Source organism: Podarcis erhardii, assembly GCF_964252035.2.
Source record: "Podarcis erhardii genome assembly, chromosome: 17".
NCBI lineage: Eukaryota > Metazoa > Chordata > Lepidosauria > Squamata > Lacertidae > Podarcis > Podarcis erhardii.
The window spans coordinates 29,138,256-29,158,291 of record NC_138515.1 but is presented as its reverse complement, the minus strand read 5'-3'; the positions used below and the strand labels follow the sequence as shown (position 1 = coordinate 29,158,291).

The 20,036-nt window shown below is 42.5% G+C and overlaps 1 protein-coding gene across 2 annotated transcripts; it reads right to left on the bottom strand.

The window, feature by feature from the left end:
• Positions 1 to 522: 522 nt before the first annotated feature.
• Positions 523 to 19,536, bottom strand: ANP32B (acidic nuclear phosphoprotein 32 family member B). Of its 2 annotated transcripts, none has more exons than XM_081845583.1 (7): positions 19,219 to 19,536; positions 12,773 to 12,922; positions 7,398 to 7,520; positions 5,119 to 5,314; positions 2,170 to 2,285; positions 1,621 to 1,684; positions 523 to 1,142 (listed from the first exon to the last, which is right to left on the bottom strand). In XM_081845583.1, exons 1-7 carry the CDS (start codon positions 19,270 to 19,272, stop codon positions 1,069 to 1,071), a joined length of 777 nt encoding a protein of 258 aa, XP_081701709.1. In that variant the 5' UTR covers positions 19,273 to 19,536; the 3' UTR covers positions 523 to 1,068. The 2 variants fall into 2 exon arrangements, with proteins under 2 accessions (XP_081701709.1, XP_081701708.1); XM_081845582.1 differs by having other exon boundaries at positions 2,170 to 2,288; positions 19,219 to 19,531.
• Positions 19,537 to 20,036: the final 500 nt, after the last annotated feature.

Here is a 20,036-nt window from a genome sequence, read left to right as displayed (position 1 = left end):
AAATGTATTATTGCGGTTCAGAGATTTAGGGCAATATTATTTGCAAAGTGGGTGTAAAAGACAAAGTTCAATCACTGCATTTAAGAATAAAGGGTGTCTTCTGCACTGGGTGTATTCTACAGTTTACTACGAGCACACACACAAAAATCACAAAATTTGGTATTGACCATGGAAATCAGCAACCTGAAAATCTTAGTTTTCGTTTTTTTAAAAGTCCATCCTTAATGGGCAATAAGGTGGGTTTTTAAATCTGTGGCTAAAATCCTTGTAAGGTCTGAAGATTTCTAGTGGTTATGGCTTCAATATCCCACGTAATTCATTGTTCTTCTCCTTGACTAGCAGAAGCAGAATAAATTATGTAAACCAAGGAATTTACATGGGTCAAGGAATCTAGCTTCTGCTGGTACAATTTTTTAAAAAAATTAATGCAGAGTATACACAACCCTGCCCATAATGTGGTTTTAGAGAAATGAGAAGGCCACAGAATTTCAGATTAAGTCTGAACATAACAACTTTGCAAGATTAGTTTACCAAATAACGTTTATTTCATTTCAAGTTCTTAAAAATACTTTTCTGTTGTTGCATAAAACATCCTAATGTAAAAAATATCCAACAGCTTAGAAAAGGAAAAGGAAGGCAGGGAAAGCAAAGCATGAAGAACAGTCCCCAAAACATTAGGACTCTATTTACAAAGCCTTTTTGCACAGAAAGTAAAAAAGGGACTACAGTCAGTGGGTAGTGTGTAGCCCCTGACAACCAGGACTGACCCATCACACTCGTTCTTCTTGCTATGGCAACAGTGGGAGATGAAGGCCTGGGAACCCCAAGGGGATAAGTGAAGGTGCTAGCCCAAGAGGGCTAGATCTGTAACCACCTGGAGGAGATCAGCTGCAGGGTATGTGGAATGTCACAGGAAAGGCCGACTCTTTGGCTCTTTGAGTGCTGCACCCGAGGGGGGAGGGGGCTTGTTTAGACAACTACAATGTGCCTCAAGTGCTCCTCAAGTCACAGATCATCCAAGGGGTGGCCCAAGCAATACTGAACAGTCCTTTGGGGACACAGAAGGCCTTAGTCATCTTCTTCATCCCCTTCGTCATCTGCTTCTCTTTTTCTCTTTTCACCTTTCCCACTGTCTTCTTCATCTATACAATGACCAGAGAAAAAAATACATTTCATCATCTGACAAAAGGGCAGCAATACAACTGTATTATCCCATAAACTTGTTCTGCACTCCCGCAAAGTCTCCAATTCTAGCATTTCAGTAATTTAATAGCACAGTGGCTCACTCACTCAGTTGAAGGAAGTTCAACAAGGACCAAGTACTTCCCACCTTTAAGGGTTTGGAGGCCACTGGTTGGCCACAGCCACCAAGGCTTGCACCCTAACAACCAAAGAAATAGGGAAAAAATCTAGAGCCACACATCCTTGCTGTCTTTACTTGCACTTCCCATCTAAAATGGAACGGCTTTACTTAGCACAGTATTTTGGATGGGCTGGGCTAAGCATCTAATATATTTTCTGTCGCCTTCTATCCTTGTCCTCTTCATCCCACTCGCATCCATATCCTGTCACCCTGGAGATTCATATAATTAAGGAATTGGTTTGAAACTTTGAGCATACCTTCATCCTCCTCTTCTTCCTCGTCCTCCTCCTCCTCTTCCCCATCACGTCCAAACTCTTCCTCCTGAAAATATAAGCAGGTTTGCAACTGAAAGAGTAGCACTTTTCCTCCCATTTGCATTAACCTCCTGGAAGGAAGTATTCTCAATCTCTGCTGGGTAACCAAAGATACTGGATGACATGAGCAGAGAAGCAGTGATGCATGCTGCTGCAGCCAAGTCTCTTTACTGTCACCTTGGCTGAAGCTTGCAACCAAGCAACAGCCAGACAGTGTGCAACACACAGAGGCAGACCAATGACAGAACATAAATTGGGTAATGCAGAATAGGTTTCATTATTTCAGTTATTCTGGTAGTGGGCAGCCCGCTCACTGTTCCAGCTGCCTTTGCCAGGTCATACATAAGGACGCCACTCAAACATCACTCAGCAATTTTACCTCCAAGCAAGCAGGCAGGCAGGCATATCCAGTTACTCTTTTTGCTACTTGGCAGATAAGCCTCTAAGGTTTCAACACAGAAAGCATAAAAGCAGGAAATACTTTCAACTAACCTCTCCGCTGATTTCGTCTTCTTCGTCTTCTCCTTCTTCTCCTTCTTCATCCTCATCTTCCTCATCAAACTCCTCCTCCTCACCATCTTCCTCTTCTTCTTCATCTTCTTCCTCACCTTCTGAGAAAGAAATGGTTTCTATAACTTTCCTTATAGTTAACCTACATTTTTCTAAAAGTTAGAAAAGTTTATAGCTGTCTTAACATACCTATTGTATTGTTTAAACTTTGTATTGTATGGTGGCTAAACACTGCAGTGAGCAACAAATTTCATTAGGAGACTAACAAATAACAAGAATACATGAACAAACAGAATGCTTATTCCCAACTACGTAAGTGGGTATACTCAATACACACTGGCCTCGTTCACCACAGCAACACGAAGGCATGGTATATTTAAGAAACAATGAGCTGCCCCACAGATGACCAAACAAACCATAGCTGAAGCTTGGGTTTGTTCTATCCCCCACCTATTCCTCATTGCCTGCCTGATATACTGAACTTCTTTGTGGTGCCTTAACACCAACATTACCTCACCGCACCACCAACCCCTTTACCATGAACAGGATGAGATCTCCCCAGCTGCTCTCAGAATGGGCTGATCCATACCAGCTCCTCTCCCTTCAACTTCAACTTTTAAACACCAACACCTCCTGGTTTTTAGTCAAAAGTACTGAGACTTCAAAAGAGCAGCCTGCAGGATCAGACCAATGGCCCACCTAGTCTAGCATCCTGTTCTCAGAGTGGCCAACCAGATGCTGATGACAAGCCTGAAAGCAGGACCTAAGTGCACTGATGGCCTTAACCTCCATGAATCTGTCAAACTTCTTTAGAAGCCACTGTGGTACCATGAAGATTGTCCTCTGAAACATCTCTTCAGTGAGGATGTTGCCATAAAAGGTGCTAATTACAGTGAAGTTTTAAGCTGCATGAGGCTATTGCAAAGGGCAGGGCAGTGTTGTTTGAAAAGGTCATGCCTCCCTCCCCCCCCCCAGTAGTGTCTTAGATGTTTTGCATGTCTTAAACTACTGTTCCCAGTTGCTCTTTTTTTTAACCTTTTAGTTAAGAATCTTAAATATGTTGTAGTATACTGCTTGTTTTGCTGCTTTCCTGTTTATTCCTTTATATTTCACTTTAGCTAGGTGGACTGCAGTCCATTTAAATTTCCCTCTCCTGCAACAGCAGCAGCTGTGAAGTGAAGCCACCTGGCTCGCAAGAGAGGACTTTTTTGTGGAGTAGTGGGATTAGGAAAGGAATCTGTTGCCAGGCAAAGTTAGGAGGGAGGTCTTTTTCGGGAAAAGCGCCAGCAAGAACTGCCTAGCCTTGCACACAGTCTCATTTTTCAGCCGCTTGTGCCTTATGACTCTGCAGCTTGATGAGTATTTTGGGGAAAGTAGGCAAATAAGCCATGGCTAAGCAAAGCTGCCATGTTTGTGTGCCAACACCAAGTCAAAGTTAAAACAGTCCACAATTTGTAAGCCAACAACAAACCATGGCATCAGACCGTGGTCTGTTGTCAGAAACCCTGGGCAGGGTTCGGACATCTAAAAAAAAAACAGTTAGGCCAAACAAACTGATGGATTACTTTTAAGTGTGGGCCAGGACACTGCAGAAGTGCTCTGGTAAGCCCCTTTAATTTCTCAAAGAAGCTTTCAAGCGCAAAACAAATCTGATGGGAAACGATCTGATGATGACTATAAATGAAAAAAGTAGTGCCAGCAAGATCCAACATAACTGACTGCAACCAATTCAACGCTGCAGAGAAACAGTCAGAGCCTTCATGCCAGCCTTCCTGGGTTGCAAGTCCCCCAGTACAAGTGACCGTATGGTCAAACTGCCTGAATTGCTACTGATAAACGATTGTAAATAACAGAGAAACAGAAAGGTTCTTTCCCAGCTCCCTACCCCAAATTAGTCATTAATTATTGGAAGTACAGTCATACCTCAGATTGCGAACGCTGCGGGTTGCGCATTTTCGGGTTACGGACCATGCCAAACCCGGAAGTACCAGGTTACCTCCGGGTTTCGGCACTCATGAGGCTGTGTTAATACCCACCAACACTTCAAATACATTAATAAGCTACCAGAATTTAGCATCTAGTCTCTCACACTCTTAGTGTAGGCTGTATGCTAAGCAGTACACAAGATACTCTACAGTGGTGCCCCGCAAGACGAACGCCTCGCAAGACGGAAAACCCGCTAGACAAAAGGGTTTTCCGTTTTGGAGGCGCTTCGCAAAACAAATTTCCCTATGGGCTTGCTTCGCAAGACGAAATGTCTTGTGAGTTCCTGCGGGGTTTTCCCCCCCTTCCTAAGCCGCTAAGCCGCTTATCAGCTGATCCACTCTGATAAGCCGCTTATCAGCTGATCCGCTAAAAGCCGCTAGACCGCTAATAGCGCTAATCCGCTAAGCTGTCAATGGGCTTGCTTCGCAAGATGAAAAAACCGCTATACGAAGAGCCTCACGGAACGGATTAATTTCATCTTGCGAGGCACCACTGTAATCTAAAAACAGCCTGCAGATTTTGTGAGTGCAAGGCTATTGCAGCAATTTGTGAACTATCACCAGACTCCTGAAGACATAACAAAGGAGTAACTTCTAAGCGTCCTATGATTGCAGAAATAAGTTTACATCTTTAACATGAGAAGATCCAGTTACATTTCTGGAGTGGAAGTATCTATCTTTTAAAGATATACTAAAAACAACACACCATTTCCTTGCAATGTGACTTAAGGGAAGTCTTAAGAGGTGGCTATAGCATTTTTTGTTTGAGTTGTGGTGCCAGCACATTTCAGAAGGATATGAGTATAAAATGTGCCATCTTAACTCAGCACCAGTTCTTCTGCAATTAAAATTCTAGATGAAAATGAGCCAAGTGCAATTTTTAGGTTGGAGACCATAGCTAGGAATTGGACATTCTCCACCCAAGAGTAACAATGCCTGTCCTCACCTTCTTCCCCTTCCTCGTCTTCCTCATCAACGCCATCTACTTCACAATCTGAGTCAGAGGCTTCTTTATCTTCCTGATCATATCCATCCAGGTAGGTGAGCTGAGGAAGAAGCTTGAAGACACTCTCTCGGTAGTCATTTAAGTTTGTTACCTCGCAGTTGAACAGGTCAAGGCTCTTCAGAGAGTCCAATTTTTTCTAAAATTGTAAACAAGCAAAGTTATTATTGCATGGACAAGAAGCAACCACTGGATAATTTGGGGGAGGGGGGGAACAGTATGTTTGCCAAGGCTCTGCCTAAAACTTGGTAACATGGAAGTTGATTTTCAGGCGCTTCATCCTAATACTTTTGTGAGGAAAATACTGAACAACTAGCTGAAGAAGCTATCTAGTTATCTTCGAAATGGGGGGATATTTTGGCCTAATCACATTGGATCTTACACGGAGAGAATCAACTCTTTCCTTGTTTGGTACACTATTTTGCCTCTACAGCGGTACCTTGGGTTACATACGCTTCAGGTTACAGACTCAGCTAACCCAAAAATATTACCTTAGGTTAAGAACTTTGCTTCAGGATGAGAACAGAAATCGTGCTCCGGCGGCACGGCAGCAGCAGGAGGCCGCATTAGCTAAGGTGGTGCTTTAGGTTAAGGACAGTTTCAGGTTAAGAACGCACCTCCGGAACGAATTAAGTACTTAACCCGAGGTACCACTGTACTGCAGGTGAACTCCACCTGCAGTATGGGTTTAATCTTGATCTACTTTATAAAAATCTTGTAAAGATACACAGTAACTGAGGAATATATGTGAAGCACTTTGAGCACTCTAAAGCTCCATATAATGTTATTAAGTATCATTATTACACTCTACATCTACAAGTTCCTCTCCGTACAATGAAGCAGAAACTCAGATGACTGGAAATTCACCTGGAGACATTTGTAACTCATGAATCACCTAATAAAAGGTGCTCCTTTGAAAACTTAATTTAAATCTTAGGGTTGTGGGTTCAAGCCCCATGTTGAGTGAAAGATTCTTGCATTGCAATGGGTTAGACTAGATGATCACCACAGTCCCTTCAAACTCTACAGTCTATGATTCTACCTAAGAAACAGTCTTTTTAAAAAATCAGTAAATAAATTGGTAAATCTTTTTGGACTTCCTTCATATAAAATAAACAATGTATCGGCAACATCATCTGCCACCTGCATGCTAAAATAGTACAGTCTAAGGTAAGTATTGCTGCTTGATTCTAGACACCATATAAACTGCCTTTAAATATTCCATTTTTGCATGGAGAAATTAAGACGCTTGCTTGAGTTATTATATCATTAGCAAACAGGTACTAAGCAGCAAAATGAATCTACTATCTGGAATAAAAGCAAATCAACTTCTAATTTGACTTGATATTACTAACATAATTTATAGATTAATACAACTTATTTGACTAGTGATTTTAGGAAATTCTTGAAGAAACAAGGCACAACAAACAGAATATGAGTTTTTGTCATAATTTCCAGTCAGTATGTTCCATGTTTGACAACAATGAAGTTATGCTGCACAACAGGCAACACATGATTCCTATTTTAACTCATTCTGCCAAACAGGATAGATGGCAAGTAGATTTGTAGCAAATGAGTTTAGAATTCTTGACTGCACAGCATCATGGCTGACGTATGGAATTAAATGTTCTGATAACATGCATTTTTATAGACAAATCGGATATAAAATCAAAATCTGCCAGACACAGAAAGGGGAGTCTAATTTGACTGAAACCAATAAACTAAAAAGGTTAACATGAAAACATATTCATTACTAAAAGTAATGGGATATGGGCTTAAGATATAAATGCTAACTTGGCTTCTGCCTATGTAGCTGATGTAGATTTGAATCTGGAAAATGCACACACATTGAAATGTTCATTTGGCCTCTGCTGACTTTGCTAGATACATCTTTTGAAGCAGATGGGGAAGCATATTCCCATCCAGGGGCTTACTTGTTGCTCATTACTAAAGCTGGATTAGGGTCAGTATGTTTGGGGCCAATATGTTTGAGAACTAGAGCATCAGCTATGAAATGTCATAAGAGGTATATTTGCTTGCTTCAGGTGTCTTGATTTGCTCATACATTTACTTAGTGCCCACAAAAATGCACTAAGCAAGGCATCTATGTTGGCATCAAACTGCAGACTGCCTTTTTGGGGGAAAGGCCCTCTTTTGAATGATAATCTCTGCATTTAAACCACAGAGAGGCATAAGATTTTTTTAACCCATTAAGAACATACCAATGGCTCCAAGGTACTGATATCCTTCAGCTTGTTTCCACTGAGGTTTAGATGTGTGAGGTTTGGAAGTTTTTCTGCTAATACATCAAGACCTCCAGAAATTCGGTTGTCACTGAGTTCAAGCTGCAACAGGAACCACAAAAGGCAAAATAGTGAACATATCAGCAACAGTGCAGTTAGAAGCAAAACATTCACAAGGCTGAGATTCAAATAATATTTATCCAGATCAATACTTAAATTTATGCTTGCCTGCCCACCCCCACAAAAAGCATTCATAAAAATATCTGGCAATAGAAGCTAGAGATTTGTGCTCACTGAGTTGCAGTGCAATGCTGTAATAAATATTCCCAATTACACCATGTTGGCTTACATAAGGAAGAGGTTGCTACATCACTGCATGCACAGTGGGAAACCTCCCCTTGCCCCAAGGGCCGAATTTCCTTGGGGGGCAGGGAGGAAATGGTTGCATATCCAAAGAGGGTGAGGCCAAAACATATATATGTATTTTCCCTCGTTCAGTTTGACTTCAAGATCTCTTCCTGGATGACCTGTTCACTGTGGGATGGGGAGGGGGCATGGTTTAGAAAGAGCAAACTGGGGGGGGGCAGTTTACGAGGCCTAGTGGAGTATAAATTCCCCATGTCTGTCCTAATGGCTCCAGTCTTTCACAGAATGAAACATATACATTCAGCTATGGGTATAATATATATTACCAATCTGAACTGGTTTTCTACCAGTTTAGCTGGCATTGTTTCCAGTGAATCCCAGGAACTGAACTTTGATGAGGTGCTAGAAATTCTTTGTAAGAAGTTCCTTTGCCTTTCAAGGACTTCAGTTCCCAAGGTTGACTGCGAAGCGGGAAGGATTACGAACAGAGTTTTACCTGTGCAATCCTATGCAAGTCCTATTAAGTTCAATCATAATTACTCCCAGGTAAGTGTGCACATAGCATTCTAGTCTAAGTCTGTAGAGTAAGTGGGCCCTATGTTTTTCCAAGGCTAACAAAATTGCTGACCTAGGTTTTTCAAGATTACACCTAACACAAATACAGCTCTGCTGCTCAGCCATTTTCTTAAGAGAAGCCTCATGGTCAAACATGGTTACATAACAGCCTCTTCTTTTTATAAAAATCTCTTTGCTCCAAAACATATATCAGATGAAAAAGCCTGAACAGATTGAAATGCTGAAATAAATGAAAGTTATTGGAGTTGGTGCAGCAAAATACATTCTATATAATTATTCTGTTCCTCCTGCAAATAAATAAAAGGCACCAACAATGTAATCATATGCATATCTACTGGGATGTAAGACCCACGGTTTAATGGGTCTTACTCATTACTATGTGTTTAGGATGGAAGCTAAATGTTTAGGTTGCTATAGCATGGTATTATTTATTTATAAAAGTACTTATATACCGCCAATTCATAAAATACAATCTAGTGGTGTACACAGTATACGCAATAAAAAAAAACATTTTAAAAGTAGAGGAATATTAAAATGACTGGCTGATAAAAAAAAAAATACAATTCAATAGTTGCATAAATAGATGTCTTCAAGAGACACTTGAAAATGAAAAGCAAGAATGCCTGCCAAATCTCTGCTTGAAGAATGTTTCAGAGCATGGGACCAGAAACTCTAAATACCTGACTTCTAGTGGAGGGAAATAAAGCCTCTGCAACACAGAGGACAACCAGCAGCACCACTTGCCATGTAATTTGGCATTTAGGCTCCAATCCTATACCCACTTTCCTGAGATTAAGTCCAATGGCTCTTAAATTTATTTTAATCCTCAGTCATCATTGAAATCAATAGGACTTAACAGCTCCTTAACTTTTAGCTGGACCATACCCACAGTATTGATATGTTGTCATGAGAGAATCTGAACAAGGTGCTATTTAAGCGGGGCAACAAGATTGCTGAATTAATGTAAAGCTGAATTAGGGAACTGCCATAACGAACAATCCTTGTACAGTACTTAATTCCATGAGGTCAATGAACTTGCCTTTGCCAAATCAGCGTTTCTACAGTTGACCACCTGGGGGGCACTAAGTTTGAAATCGAAATGTACAATTTAGTTTTGGAGTGTCAAGATTTAAGATGATGGCCAACCATGCTAATTTTTAAAATTCACATTTTAACTTTATATGTGGTAGCCATTTAACACTATCAGTCTTGCACATATACACACAGACAACTTCCTTAACAAAATATTTTACTTGTGAAGCAACTGTGAAAGGCCCTATTCTCATTCTTTCTACTCTACGTGTATTTTGGTTAGCATGCCCATTTTGCTTGCATGTAAGCTCCAACAAGCAAACAAAAAATGTTGGCTTCCCTAGCAGCACATTCCTGAACTGGAATCCTGGTCTAGACTGAGATTATCGTCTCCCATCTTGACATTTTTCTTAAAAAAAACAGAGAGGATCCCAATTCAGCTACATTCCTTTATCAAAATGTTAGTTGTTCAATACCTCTCATTCTAAATATGCTCTATGAACAAGAGCAACTAACACACGTGTGTGTGTGTTCCACACCACATACCATATCAAGAAAATGTAGTGTTTCCTTGCAAGAAATATATTTGCGTATAGTTTTAATATACACTATTTCCCCCTGCTTATTAGAGGTAGGTTGGTAGAAAAATTAGTTAAGTGTGTAAGAGGGATGTTGAGTAGCAGTCATGGAAGCAGCCCACATTTTAAATCCCCCCATACAATGTATTTTATGTATTTTTTTAATGCCAGGTCAGCTGGGATCCAGAGATGTCTTGCATGAGCAAAAAAGCACTTCTACTTGCCAAGGAAAGCTCACCAAATTCCTCCTGATTCCCATCCTGCTACTACTGTCCAATGCCCCCTCCCAGCTTATCCCAGATGGTCCTTGGACTCTCATGAGTAACTTTTCAGGGGCACAGGGAGCAAGAAAGCCAGAAAAACACTGTTTTGAGTTTGGAGTTCCACTCAATTTTCTCTGGATCCAACCCATTGAGCTTTGTGCTTGTATGGAATCCTTATGAAGGAAGTTCTGATTATATTTAAGGTTCTTGGGTGCAACAAGATAACTTCAACATTTTATGGGATGGCTTCAGAAATCTTTGAAAATCTGCCATTTAGACATATGATCTGGAAGCTGACTATGTATTTCAGAGCTAGCTAAAATCTTACGTTTCACCCAAATTACCTAAAAGATGAGGACTGAATAAAATTTAGGAGGGTAGGTGGGAATGATACAAATAAAACAAACAGGTACAAGTACCCAATGCAGATTTAAGTGGACTTTGATCTTTATTGTGTATCAATCCATTATCTGATAAAATAACCTAATGTACAACTTGCACCACCAGCATAATATGGGAATGCCTGTGAAACAAGCCTGCCCTCAGATCTCAGCCATTTATGAGCACGTCCTTAAATTGTTTCTCATGCTGACTACACTTTACATGCAAATACTCTTAAAAGTCAAATGACTGCATTCATTGAGGAAAAATAGTTTCAGGAGCAGAATTTGGTACCAAAAACCTACCTACCACTTTCCTGCTCCAAATCACTCTCCCCTTTGCAGAGTTCCACACACATATTAGCACCTCTAAATAGGTATTTTCAGCTCTGCTGAAGGGTGAGCTATTTGAATAAATATTGGGCAGGGAAAGAACTAAGGACCAAATTCTATGCTACAGATACCTCTCCTGAAACTGAACTCTTCTAATGGAAAAACGGGTATCAAGGTTTTGCTACATACAACACTAAGTTCTAAAACTGATTTGATTTGTTCTCCCTTCTATACTTACTCTACCTTTTGTGACACACTTCTGTGGTAACAGTTTTCAGTGCCTTCATTCCCCGCTTAACATTTAAACATATAAGTGTATGCTGTTGAATTATGTCATAAAATATTTAGACTTATTATCATAAAAAGTAATTTTCAGGTAAGACTTGAAACATAACATTTAACCACATTGTGTATTTTACTGATTTTCTCCCTAATCAAAATATCTCAGTGCACGTACTTTTGGAAAAATGTTTTGAGATATTTATAGAGCACATAAAATGAATACAGTGGTGCCTCGCAAGACGCTTTGTATAGCGGTTTTTTCGTCTTGCGAAGCAAGCCCATTGACAGCTTAGTGGATTAGCGCTATTAGAGGTTTAGCGGCTTTTAGCGGATCAGCTGATAAGCGGCTTATCAGCGGATCAGCTGATAAGCGGCTTAGGGCTTAGGAAAAGGGGGGGGAACCCTGCAGGAACTCGCAAGACATTTTCGTCTTGCAAAGCAAGCCCATAGGGAAATTCGTTTTGCGAAGCGCCTCCAAAACGGAAAACCCTTTTGTCTAGCGGGTTTTCCGTCTTGCGAGGCGTTCGTCTTGCGGGGCACCACTGTATGTCATATTTACGTTAAGAAACTAATAGAAGTCAAACATGCTAGATCAAATCCCAATTGCTTTGGGAGACTGGAAAAAATTATGGAAAGTCCACATCACTATTCCCAAACAACCCCTTTTCATAACATTCCTCTAAAAAATTACAATGCAAAGTAATTAATCTCTTAATAGTGGAGTAGCCAAGAAGCTTGGGAGGACAAGACAAAATTAAAGCCTTTCCCCATTTCTGCTATTTCAATGAGCTACAATATGCTATCTTCACACCTCTGGCTCCTAATCATGATGCAGTATGTAGTTCTGCTCCTCTGACTTACAGGTTCCATTGCAACAAGTAGTTTGCAGGCAACTCATCCTGCCACAGCTCTGGGTCTTTTTTTGCGGGGGGTGGTAAGGAAGGGAAGGGAAGGAGTGCCATCAAATACAAATATTTGATACCCACAGCAACACTGTGACCCATGAGTACCACCACAACTTGCCCAACCACATCTCCATAGACAGCCACCTTTCCGAAAGGCAGATTACAATTGCAATGTGCTTTTGCCACTGAACTCTCCAAATCTTAATTAAGATCCAAAACACCAGCAACAGGTACAGTAACAATTTCTGCTTCGTCTCTTTCTTTGCTATCTCCCTCCAAAATTATTTTTAAAATGTGTTTGAATCCACTTCATTCATTTTTCCACTACTGCTCTCATTAGGACTCATTTTGCAATCTGCTCCTTTCCCCCTCCCTGCCCAATTATGTATTTGTCTAGACTGAGCCCCAAAACAAGAGTTGGGTCTAGAAAAAACACCCAAGACAAAGGACCGTGACTGAAAGAGGTATGTGTCAGCGGCACAGGATCTCAGCATATATCTAAATCTATGATTACATTTTAGAAAGCAAAGGAGAAAAACAGCCATTTGATTTGTAGCCATATTAAGATCATTTACGGAAATGGGAATTAGCAACACTGTGCAGATATGAAAACCCAATAATCTCCCACCCAGGTCTTACCTTTTTCAACTTTGGGAGTTTAGGGAGATTCAAGACAGATGTCAGTCCAACGTTTATTAAACTAAGAAACTCCAAGTTGATAAACTCTCCTGACAGCCCCTCAATTTTGCCTTCATTTGATCTGCAGTTGTCAAGAACAAGCTCTTGGACCTGAAGCGACAAACAAATAAGTACAATTTATTTAAAAACAACAGCAAGTAACAGTGCACAGAACTGCATCTGATAAAAATATGCCACATGTACATACAGGGAAGTCTGCTGCTATGCAATTATTTTGATTTACAAACTACGTAAACCTAACTGTTTGTTGCAAGTTAACAATTCATCAGTTGCAAAACCCCATGTAATTGTGATTAAACATCACTTTCTATCCCTGGCTACTAGAACCCACTCCAAATTAAAAGAACTTTCATTTCTTCCAAATGATACCTAAGCATTGGAGGGTTTTCAGAATTTAAAGGGAGCCACCACAAGCAATGTACTTTGAACCACTCTGAAAATGTTGTCGGCATAGAATTCTCTACACCACTGACTATGTTTTGCAGAGAAGCTTCTCTTACGCTGCAAGAATAGCATTCCAGGACTGACTCAAAAGTATAGAAAATTTCAATGCAGACGTGTTTCAAGAATACCTCAATCAAATTCACTTGCTGGTGGATACCATAAGCTTTCCCCCAAATTAAGTACAATGCAATGGGGTGTCTTCACAATACAAAGGGAGCAATCAGATACTGCTGAGAAAAGAACACTAAGGGACCAGGGAGAAGAGCTACAAAGGGATAATAGTCCCACTGTGCTAAATATAAATCATCACAATGCAAAGGAAAAAAAGATAACAGAAAAGAATAGGCAAAAGGTTTCATTTCTAAGTATGCTATCACACCAGGTTTGTGTGCCTCTCTGAAAAGTTAAATAGTATTTATTGTTACATATTATCAATAGCACTTTTTAGAACTGCACAGGGGTGAGAACCCTGTGGCCCTCCAAGTATTGCTGGGCTACTAATCCCATCACATCTGACCGATGGAGCTGGTGGAAGTTTTAAGTCTAACATCGCTGCCCAAACAACTTACAATCTAAACCAGAACTTTCCAAACTTTTCATGTTGGTGACACACTTTTTAGACACGTACCATTTCATGACATAGTAATTTAGTTTTCTTAGCAAACCGGAGGTTAACCCCTTTCCAGCCCCTGGAGGAGCGCAGGGAGGTTTCATGTGACACACCCACACACTGCAGCCGACACACTAATGTGCTACAACACACAATTCAGAAAGCTTTGGTCTAAATGTTAGCACAGCAAGAGACAAAGAGTGGTAAGAGTAACAAACAGCTATCATATATCAATCATGTGAGAGGATCTTCAGCATTTGAAGTCTATGCAAAGTACAGGGTTTGTATTTTCAAACCTCAAGTGTTTCAGTACAATAGTCAAAGACCTAAATAGAATATCTGCATGAAACCAACCCAAAGAGGCTTCTCATTATGAAAACTGCCTTAACTTCATTGTGATAAAAATATATGAAAAGCAAAAATTAAGATAACTGCTGGCATGAAATGTAAGCAGCTCTAGGAATCTCAGTTTTAGATTTCATATTGATACAGTTAAAATGCACTGTAATTCAGGCAGATGAATGCCCCCATTCTAGCCTAGCAGAGGATTCGACCAGAAGCACGACATACACCACTAACTACAGTCTCCAATCATTCACTACATGTGGAAAGTGAGCAAACATGCCCAAAACAAGAGGGTGTGCTGGGGAGTTTATCTGCTCATGGCAGACCTGGTCCCACCCAAAAGGAGAGGCCGAGGGGTAGAGGGAACGAGACATATTTTTAAGGGCTGTCTGGTATCGGAGCAGAATACATGCATCAAGACAGATAATTCTACAATTCTATAAACCTAAGAATTCAAGCCATAAAAAATAATGCATATAAAGTTAGCTTGCTATTCTTACCACTATCATAATGCAAGCAAGTCATGACTTCCTTTCAATATAATTTCAAAATTAGCAGTACTTTTATCATCATCTGTTGTAACAGATAGCAAAGACCAGTTTACCTTAAATTCCTTTTTCCAGCTGAAGAATTTTAATGAATCTAAAACAAGTTCCTCTTCTTGTTTGACAGTTTCACAAGCCTGATCAAGCAGTGGATCCAGTGCTAATTATTTTCCTTAATATGACTGTATCAAATGCATACCAGCTCATTACAAACTGTTAAAGTCATTTACGAGATTTCACATCAGATACTCATGATTAGTTTCCTAAAACGTGTTGTTTTTTTAAAAAGTTTATGGATAACATGGCATGTATTTTACCACAAAGGAAAAAGCCCTGATATACGCCAGCAGGAAGAGAGTGGTTTGCCCTTTACTAATGACCCTCAATAAACATATATTAATTTGAACTTTGTACTCAACGTCTACCAGAAATATATTCAGCTATATATGAGAAGTCACTTGTAAAGAATTTTAAATGTTGGTCTATTTCTCCAGTTTATAAATACTTAAAAGAGCAACACATGCATAGTAATACAGTGGCACCTTGGTTTTCGAACGTAATCTGTTCTGGAAGACTGTTCAATTTCCGAAATGTTTGAAAACCGAGGATCAATGGGTGGTCGGCAAAATCCATTGAAGAAATGGAGGAATAAAGTTATTTACGCAGCTTGAAGGACTTTTTATTTATTTTTTCTCAAATCCCTTTGGAAGAATTCCGTCATCTTAGCCAAGGTGGCAGCACTAGTTAGCCTTCTCTCCACTTCTCCCGCCGCATTCAGACTGTCGTTACAATCACACTGATGTAACTTTCACCAAATATATTGTTCTAATACTATCTCTCTTTACAGTAGGTGCTGAGGGCCTCCAACTCCCAATAGTCCATGCCAGGTATGGCTAAAAGTCAAAGAAGGGCCACAGGTTCCCCACTCCTGCTTCAGTGAGTATTAAATGGACTCTAAATAGAGCTGCTGTTTGTGTGTTTGGAAAATACATCTGGTGCAGAAGAGGTCAACTGACCAGTATGTTGATGAGGGAACACATAATATCAGTGTCCAATATCTATTTTGTTTCCTAGCTATTCCTAGGCATCTAATTAGACACCTGAACAATCAGGTGCATGAAGATCTTGTAGTTTGAACTATTACGGAAAAAATCCTTCCTCAATCAGTGCAGCTATTCAACTGTTTTTAACCTTTCCTGGCTGATGCGCAACATCTAATACAGGGGTCAGGAAACTTTTTCAGCAGAGGGCTGGTCCACTGTCCCTCAGATCTTGTGGGGGGCAGGACTATATTTTGGAGAGAAAAAATATGAACAAATTCCTATGCCCCACAAATAACCCAGATATGCATTTTAAATAAAAGCACACATTCTACTCATGTAAAAACATGCTGATTCCTGGACCATCGGCAAGCCGGATTTGGAAGGCGATTGGGGCGGATCCAGCCCCCGGGCCTTAGTTTGCCTATCTATGATCTAATAGCTGGACTGAGTTATTGGCAAAATACTGTTGGCACTACAAGATTAAGGCACTCCCAGGTGTCAGTTTCTGTAACAATAATGCTATACATCAGAAAGTGCAACAGGAAGTATCCATTGGCACTAAAACCATGTACGAGTTTGTTTTGATTCAGATCATCAACCACCTTGTAAAATTACGTGTTCCAATTACTACCTGCTGAACTTGTGTACTTGTATGAATATTAATATGTATGTAAAACTCTCCTATGACAAACTGCAACAGTTAAGAGAAAAGGGAGGCCAAAATAAACCAAGTGGTCCTTCACTGGCAAATCTTTTCACAATTCAAAACAGAGCATATCATTAAGAACTTCACAGGGGGCACAGCAGCGTCTCATCAACATTCAGCTATGCAGAGTCCATACATAACAGACACTCAAGAAGTGACTCATGCAGCTTCACAAATCTAAGGACAAGCAAAATCATAGAATTATAAAATTGTAGAGTTGGAAGGTATCCCAATGGTCATCTGGTCCAACCCCCTGCAATGCAGGAATCTTAACTAGATCGTACATGACAGATGGCTACCCATGTTAAATTACTGTTCACCAGGAAGGAGACAACTGCTTTCAAATGGCCTTGATGTGTGCCTAACTATAGTGTAACAAGCAATGGTTAAATTGTGCAGTATCTGCCAAGAAGCACCCTCCTGTTTTACAGCTCTGTTGGTTCAAACTACTTGTTTTTTTCAAAGTTGTAGCTTTCAAAGATCACCTTTTGTGAAATCCACTTATTTGGCCATGCCCACCCTCTACACAGAAGATGCAGTACAGTCCTACTTCATATTTCCTTAGGTACTGTATACATGTATGATGCTTTAAATATGCACAGGCTGTGATAATTAAAACACATCATGGCAAATGGAGCATCCTCCTGCAAAGCAAGGACAAGCAAAACAAATAATAAAAGCCTTCCTTCCAACTGCAGAGGTGGATGGCGATCACCCCAGTACCATCATTGCGGTCCCTGAGCCATCCCCGGCTCCCAAGACTGGAAGGAAAACAAGGAGAGTTGGAAGCACACTCTTTGCCTCTCTTTCCCACAGGAGACAGAGGTGAATAGACAGAGAGGTTGGTGCTTGGCAATGAGGCTCAGAGTCCCTCTGCAGCTGCTGCTGGGTAGAGACACTGGAATCTCTTTTCAGAGCACTGGCTGAAGCTGGAACGCTCCCATTCTGCCTTTCCCATAGGAAAGGTTGGGGGAGATTCCTTTGGTAATTTTTCTGGAGGTGCTTACCTCCCCTCCAGCTGGCAGGTGAGAAGAGCCCAGCAGCCATAGGAAGGCCGGTGAAAAATTGTAGACCACCCATAAAAAGGTAAATCAAGACTATGACAAGAAGAAATGAATTGCAACTCTCACTTTTTCTGGTCTTTCTCCTAGGCCTTTAGTGCGACCTTAGCACAACAGAAATAAAGAAAATCAAGGTTTCCTTGGCATGAACTCTGCTACACCAAGCTTACTTCCCCCTTTTAAATTCTTCTTGCCCTGTGGCAAGTGGGAATATTAGCATACATGGGGAGCTCAGATCTGATAGAGAGCCATAACTCTGCAAGGTAGAAAACCTTGATTTACCACCAAAGAACTTGTGGTTGTGCCATTACAGTACCGTAACGCACAAATGTCTGCCACTCTAACCACAGTATTACTAATAATAAATAATAATAATTTTATTATTTACACTCTGCCCATCTGGCTGGGTTACCCAATACCATAAGGGCTTTCCAACGAGACAGGCACACACTTAGTAAGTTCCCCGGGCACCATCACTCTTCCATGGGGTGCAGGTGTGTTTTACAGGTGCTAGAAAAAGTGCTGCTCCTCCAGTTTTCAAGCTGGTCAGGGCATCCCCTGTCAACCCTTTAAAGTTCATCCCACTCTTCCATTTTATTCTTCACCTTGGAAGATTTCCTAATGTGCTTCTTTATTTGGAAGGCTTTTAAAACCCGGAACACGCGAGATATAACTCTTTTTTTAAACTAAAAACACTCCTGCTTCAAATCAGGGGATCCCGAAGAAGCGCTTCCCTTTGGATAGGTGGCGCCTCTAAGGTTATTATTACAGTATTCTTCTTATTTGTGAGAGGAAAGTGCGGTGGTGCTGCCGCGCGCGCGGGGGGGGGGAGGGGAGGGAAGGAAGTTTTTGGCGGGAAGATGAGCGGCGGCTTCTCCCATGAAGGGAGGCGGAAAAAGAAGCGCAAGCGCGCTCCCTCGCTAACCGTCCCCCCCCCCCACACCGTCGCCCGTTTAAAGGGGGAAGGCGTGGGGCGGGGGGAGGGCGGGAGAGCGAACGAGCGAGCGAGCAACAAGGCCTCAGCGCGCGCGCACGTGAGCGCCAAAGGAAGAGAAGGCGGAGGAGCGCGCTCACTCACTCGGCCTTCCGTTTTGTCTATTTTTTTTTATTTCTCAATGCAGCTGTTGCCCGTTTAAGAGGGACGCTGTGGGGGTGGGAGAAGCGGCGCGCGCCCCAAACGCGCGCCCACCGGCTAAGAAGAAGAAGACGACGACGACGGACGCGGCGGGGCCGTCGCGCGCACGCGAGAGAGAGAGAGAGCACGCGCGCGAGGCACCAACCGCCTCTCCGCAAGGCAGCCCCACGCTCTCTTCCCTCACACGGACGCAGCGGCGGCGGAACAACATGGCGGCCGCGCGGAGGAGCCCTTCTCCTCAGCCAGCCGCCCGCCCGCCGCTCTCCCCCGACATACACACGCGCGCCCGCTTCTGCTCTTCCCGCCTCCCTCAGGCCGAGCCACCTCCGCGCGCTCTCTCTCTCGCTCGCTTTTATCCGCCATTCCCCTCACCTCACACCCGAACCGAGCTCCCCTCCCCCCCCCGAACCGGTTGCTCCCTCTCTTTCCCCCCCCCTCCACCCCGAGGAAAGTGGGTGGTTTTCGGTGGTGGTCGCCGGCTTCCCGCCCATGCTTACATCCGGCGGAGTCCTGTTCCGTAGCTCCAAGTGGATCCGCTTCTTCATGTCCATGGCGGCGGCTGGGAGGAAATGAGCGGGACGGGCCTCGGCGCGGGGCTCCGACTTAACTCGCGGAAGGGCAGCGGCGGCGGCCGAGCAGGAGTCGTCGTCGTCGGCAGCAGCAGCAGCAGCAAGAAGGCAAGGCTTGGAGCGCTGGGCGCCGCCGCCGTCGTCGCGACTGCAGTTAAACTGGCGGCGGGGCCCTGAGCTGGGCTGGGCTGAGACGGAGCCGAATCAACGGGCGGACTTGGCCGCCAGGGGGCGCGCCGGGGAAGAGACTCCCCGGAACTCCGTCGTCCTAGCCACACCCCGCCCGGACGGACGGATGGACGGAGGAGGCGCGCTCCCGCCTCTGCGCCTGGAGCGCGGGAGGCCGGCGCGCTCCTGCTGCCGAAAGTTGTTGCTTCCCACCCTTTTAGGTCGACACGAGCGGCCCTTTCCCCCCCCCCGCCCCCCATTCCCAGAACAGCCGATCGTCGGTCCCATTGTAAAGTATTTATTACTTGATCCAGGCCTGCAAAAACTTAAGTTGCTGCTGCTTCTGCGATGTTTGCGGTCCCGGGGAGAAAGCAGAAGCATGGCTTCCTTCCCCTCCCCATTGCCGGCTAAAAGCAGCATATCGATATTTTTTTATAAATGCCTACACGATTATGGTTCCCCCTCCCCCCGCAATCATGCATTTAACATTTCACTTACATTGAACATCATTTGGCATTTTGTTTCCCACTTGCCCACCTTTTAGGGATCCTTCTGGAGCCTGTTTGGGTTTTTACTAT